This window comes from Urtica dioica, chromosome 6, assembly GCF_054948205.1.
Source record: "Urtica dioica subsp. dioica isolate 48M chromosome 6, U.dioica_male_clone48M_v1_H2, whole genome shotgun sequence".
NCBI classification, from domain to species: domain Eukaryota; kingdom Viridiplantae; phylum Streptophyta; class Magnoliopsida; order Rosales; family Urticaceae; genus Urtica; species Urtica dioica.
This window is the reverse complement of record NC_142761.1, coordinates 7,540,009-7,545,540: the sequence shown is the minus strand read 5'-3', so window position 1 is coordinate 7,545,540 and position 5,532 is coordinate 7,540,009. Positions and strand designations below refer to the sequence as shown.

General features: G+C 36.7%; 2 protein-coding genes across 2 annotated transcripts; one reads left to right on the top strand and one right to left on the bottom strand.

Moving 5' to 3' along the window:
- Positions 1-1,635: 1,635 nt before the first annotated feature.
- On the top strand, positions 1,636-3,641 carry LOC149393222 (uncharacterized). Its single transcript, XM_089616983.1, has 4 exons — positions 1,636-1,661; positions 1,729-2,068; positions 2,153-2,339; positions 3,581-3,641. Exons 1-4 carry the CDS (start codon positions 1,647-1,649, stop codon positions 3,639-3,641), a joined length of 603 nt encoding a protein of 200 aa, XP_089473109.1. The 5' UTR covers positions 1,636-1,646.
- Positions 3,642-3,881: 240 nt separating this feature from the next.
- LOC149393221 (jacalin-related lectin 19-like) lies at positions 3,882-4,911 on the bottom strand. Its single transcript, XM_089617576.1, has 3 exons — positions 4,782-4,911; positions 4,446-4,676; positions 3,882-4,339 (listed from the first exon to the last, which is right to left on the bottom strand). Exons 1-3 carry the CDS (start codon positions 4,794-4,796, stop codon positions 4,097-4,099), a joined length of 489 nt encoding a protein of 162 aa, XP_089473702.1. The 5' UTR covers positions 4,797-4,911; the 3' UTR covers positions 3,882-4,096.
- Positions 4,912-5,532: the final 621 nt, after the last annotated feature.

Below are 5,532 nucleotides of genomic sequence, written 5' to 3'. Positions count from 1 at the left end.
AAACGTGGTACGACATTGCAAATTTGGTGAACTAGTTTTGATGCCGTATAACAAAGGTGCGCATTGGATGCTCGTTGTCCTCGACCTTTGGAGAAATAGCGCTATGTTCTTTGACCCGTTGAGAAATAAAATCCCAACGGATTTAAATCGATTGATAAAAAGGTAATATTTTGATTTCTTAAATAATTTTTATTATAAACCGTTCTAGATGTTTTTTCTCTTATAATCTCCGTGTTATATAGGGTTCTTGTTGATTTCAAGCTCGAGCATCAAAACGCCAATAGTAACGGACAATCAACGTACATCAAGGCTTGGGACGCTCCGAGACAAACGGGAAACACGGAATGCGGGTATTTTGTCATTTCTTATATGCGTGATATAGTCGTAGGAGGTGTAGGAAAATTAGAAAATAAGAAATCCTATACAAAAGAGGATTTAGAGAGAGTTAGGGAAGAATGGGTAACTTATGTACAAACATTTATTAACTGTGACGATTAGCTAGTTTTTTCGAAGATGTATATATTAGATTTTGAATGTTTTAAAGATGAGGATATTTGAGATGAATGTATATATTAGATATTTTTTTTATTGAAGATTATTTTCAGGTGCTAGTATCGTGTAAAAAACAAATTGTGGATTGAAAATAAATGATTCTCGCCGCGGCGAACTATACTTCTCGCCGCGGCGAGACAAGATACCGAGAGCAAGCAAATTAGAAATCTTAGTCTCGCCGCGGCGAGATTTTTTCTTCGCCGCGGCGAGTTTTTAAAAAAAAATTCATCGCCTTCCTACAACGCATTATATCCGTTGTAGAATCATCTCGCCGCGGCTAAGATTTGACGTCGCCGCGGCGAAGTATATTTTTCGCCGCGGCGACGTGCTTCTACAACGGATTGAAAATCCGTTGTAGAATGTTCTCGCCGCGGCTCGGAACGTACCTCGCCGCGGCAAATAACTCGCCGCGGCGACGTATAATTCTCGCCGCGGCGAGGTCCTTCTACAACGGAAAATCAATCCATTGTAGAAGCACGTCGCCGCGGCGAAAAATATACGTCGCCGCGGCGACATGTGTGAAAATATTTTAAAATTACACAATGGAATTAGACCGTTGTAGAAGCTTCTACAACGCTTAAGATTCCGTTGTAGAAGCGTAGTTTCTACAACGGATAATTAAGCGTTGTAGAAAGCTGTTGGATTCTACAACGGATTTTTAAGCGTTGTAGAAGCTTCTACAACGCAGGATTCTACAACGCTTAAGAAGCGTTGTAGAATCATTCTACAACGTTTTTTAAGCGTTGTAGAATCCTATTTTTGTAGTAGTGCAAGTATCACCGAAGAAGATTGGATAGCATTTGTTGAGTATAGGCGAACCGAAATGTTCAAACAAACATCGGAAAAAATCAAATATCGGAAAAAGTGTGTACAAATCTCGAACGGGCCGAAATGGATATCGAAAGCTTGATCAAGAAAAGGTTAGATTCATTTTTTTCTTTTAGTTATTTCAAATGTTGCAATTATTTTTTAATTTATTATATAATTACTTCTTACTAGCATGACGAAACGGGGGAATGGCCTACGAAAGAGGAACTTTGGATTGACTCGCGAATGAAAGGGTAGATAACTACAAGGATGAGAAAGACAAATTGATGGGAGAAAAAATCGTAAGTTCTTTACCTTTGTTATAACAATTAACCTTGTAATTTTATTTTCAAATAATTTTATGTGTAGAAAACGTTATCCCAACAAGCATCGCAAGGGACATGGTTGCCGGAATCGGGAAAGAGTGTTTTGCAAGAAGCTTTGGGAACGTCGCGAGTTTGCGGTCAATCCAAACACACGTCGCGTTTTAAGTATTTTGTTCCTCCAACGCCCAACGAAGAAGTAATGAAGATGCGTCGGGAAATGAGCGAGTTAAAGTCTTTGGTGATGAAGGCCTTCGGTGGAAATGGTAGCATTAATGTCGAGTCGCCTAGTGTCGAGCAAGTGGAAGGGAATCTCAACGCGAAGGTTGTTGATGATAAAGAGATGGCAAATGTTGAAGAACACGTCAATGAAGCGGTCTCTTTAGGTATGTTTAATTTTTTTTTTTATCTATTTATTAAAGATAAATGTTTTGGTATTAAGTTATTGATAAAATTCTTGATTCTCTTAGAACACGACGATGTTGATGATCGTCCGAAGATCGATCCTATCATTGTTGATGATCGTCCGAAGATCGATCCTATTGTTGTGGAAAAACCCAATAGTGTTCGTGCTAGTTGCTCTTTGAATCCAACCACGCCGGTGACACCGAGTTCGGATGAAAGCGTCGAGTGTCTTCTTTTCATTGATGACACGGAGTTTGGAGGCACAATTCATGTTGCAAATGGGCGAGCGTACATGAATGGAGGCGTAGTTCATTTCTCACCTTTGGAGGAAGGAAATTTACGCGTGGCCGTTTTGGGGGTTTTGATTAAAAAAGCAAAATTGCCAATTCCCACCGAAGAAGCTCAAACCGTTGAAGATGCTATAGGCGGGTTTGTCTCGTGGCCAAAGAGACTCATGGAAATGGACTCGGGAATAGAGAGTCGCGGTCCGGTTGTCAAACAACTCTCAATCTGTTGTAGAAGCTTAGTTTCTACAACGGATAATTAAGCGTTGTAGAAAGCTGTTGGATTCTACAACGGATTTTTAAGCGTTGTAGAAGCTTCTACAACGCAGGATTCTACAACGCTTAAGAAGCGTTGTAGAATCATTCTACAACTGTTTTTAAGCGTTGTAGAATCCTATTTTTGTAGTAGTGGTTGGGTTATGGTTGCCGTTTTCGAAAATAAAAGACTTCCGCTTTGCTTTCAGTTTTTCAATAATCCAAACCCAAGGTTTTATTGTTCATGGTTTAAGTTATGTTTTTCAATTTCGTTAAAGGTTACGACTTTATTTATGTTATTTATTTTACGATGGTATTTTGTTGGTTTTAAATTTTCATTATGCAACTTCAACTTTTCGGTTGTTTTCGTTCATCAAGTTTAAATGAAAATTTATTTTTAGGTTACGAGTTTTCAAACTTTATATTTTAAGTTATGTTTTAAAAAAAAAATTTACCTCAAATTTTCTTAAGTTTCAAAAAGTACGATAAGTAAGACGGTCCGAAAAGTCGGGTCGTCACATATCTTATTTTTAAAAAAAATACGTATCTCCAATAAAGGCAATCAGATTGAATATCGTTTTTTTTTTTTTATAGTTTTAAAGGCAATATCACAGCTACGTGTTTTTGTAGAAAAATTAAAACAAATAAAAAAGCAATTTATTTATTTAAAAAAAAAAAACAAACAATCTCTTTATTTAACAAACACAAAATTGATTTTCACAAATCACCAACATTTCAAAGTTGTGTTTATTAATTAACAAGCCAATTTTAATAATATAATAGTATATAAATTTGAATGCCGTGTGGATTAAACAATTAGTCGATCTGATAGCCTTTTCTATTTAATTAGTCACAAAATCTTGGATAAGGAATGACTATTTGATTTCTATTAGCTATTAATTTGACGTTACTTTATTCATTTTTGTCATAATTATTTTTTTATTAAAAAATTAGGAAGGGCCTAATAGTCATCTTATCAATATCGGAAATGATTTTTGACACGATGCACGACTGACACGACTACCCCGCCAAAAGTAATAAACACCAAAAGAACTATTTAAAATTATCCAATTGTCACATGTTGTATGGATAGTCCAAATTCGGGATGGTGTGAAATAGCAATGCTCTATCAATATTTAATAGTCCCAATGGCTATTCATTTAAAAATTAGAAAATTATGGCTAGTTTACAATAGCGTATAATGCTTAAGTGCCCATGTGGGAAGGATATTGTTTTATGTAGATGTGGGCCATAGTTTCTGAGACACCAAAACAGAAAACTTTTATTATTGCTCAAGGCGCGCGGCCACCACAGTGGGGGTGCCTCCCATATCGACGTCGAAAGTATGAGCATTCGAAGCCAAAGGATTATTAAAACGTATGACACATAATGAAACACGGAGTGATCTCACGGAGAGATCTTATTTGTTCAATTATATATAATTCAAAGGCGTGGATGGATGGAGGACAATCAGAGGGGCGGGGAGATGTGAGCCCCAATGGTAGTTATATAGGTTTCGCCGGTTCCATAGAAGCCAACCATGCGGCCATGTTTGATGGGAAGAGTAAAAGGCGTGCCTTGTTCTCTGCCGAACCCTTTGACTTGTCCTCTGTTGGTCGTGAATTTGAGTGACGTCACCACCTTCACACCCGCAAATGTGCCTAGGTACCCACTGATTTCAGTTATCTGTTCATCTGGGAAGTCCAGTACCATCTGAAACAATACATGTATAAGTTATAAGCAATTTTTTTTTTTTTTTTTTAGGTAATAATATGTCTCCCCTAGTTCTAAGTGTGGATAGTAATTATATGGTATCAACCTCTTTTTTGTCACCCCCATCGCCTCCATGCTCTCCTCCGGTGGCCGGCTTGTAGTCTTTTATGTAGGTCACAGTAATGGCGTCGATACAACTACTAGACCTTATTGTGATTTTTGTTACACCATCGAAGCTATCTCCGTCGTCCCACTGCGTCCCACTTCTTGTTCCCCATGGTCCCACCGCAACGCTTGTCCCACTTCTTGTTCCCCATCGTCCCACCGCAACGCTTTTCTAGGACATGGAAAATATACAACTAAGAATATGTGACAGATAACCAGTAACAAAGTAGCGAAAAGAAAACGCACCACTTTATTCAATTAAATTATAATTGGGTACCTTAGTCACCTCCATTTCCGTAGCCCTCGTAGAGAATATTACGGGTAATGTAATCCCAACTCTCAACCTAGCTTTGAAATTGGTTGAACACCATGTTGGATAAGCAGACCTGTATTTATAGAGAACCGAACACTAAACACATTTTTTTATATTTTTTTTTATTATATGAATACATAATTTTTTTTTTCACACATGCTAAATCTAGTATTTCCAAGTAAAGTAGAAAAATATTACTATTATTATTATGAACGCACATAATTTTTTTTTTTTCACGTCAGACAGAAATCAAAATAATGAACTATATATATGTTCAAAACTTCACGAAAGTTATTCCAACCATGCATTTATATAAGCTATCAGAATAGGTATGTACAATTATAGGGTGATTACCTATTAAATTATTGTGTCATGTGGTGAAGATCTATCTATTAATATTGTATAACATATTGCTAAACAATTATATTGAAAAATGAACTTTAAATTTTGTCTCAGATCAAACTATGTCGTCCCTGTTTACATATGGGATTATACCAAAAAGATAACCTATGTTTATTACTTGATCTGTCCCCATTATATTTTTTGGACTACTAAAATAATAGCCGTTCTACCATTCGATCTTTCATTCCACAACACACCTACTTCACATACCCTATCTTAAATTTAGTTACAGCTGGGTTCCACAAACACAAGCATACAATTGTAGTTCGGTACGTTCTTAATCGGTTTAAGATTCACGTATCACATGCATAAA

Coding starts and splice junctions, on each gene's coding strand:
- LOC149393221 (XM_089617576.1), bottom strand. Junction 4,340..4,445: donor ATGGGGGTGACAAAAAAGAG/GTTGATACCATA, acceptor GTATTGTTTCAG/ATGGTACTGGACTTCCCAGA.
- LOC149393222 (XM_089616983.1), top strand. Junction 2,069..2,152: donor CAATGAAGCGGTCTCTTTAG/GTATGTTTAATT, acceptor TGATTCTCTTAG/AACACGACGATGTTGATGAT. Junction 2,340..3,580: donor CTTTTCATTGATGACACGGA/GTTTGGAGGCAC, acceptor TTAAAAAATTAG/GAAGGGCCTAATAGTCATCT.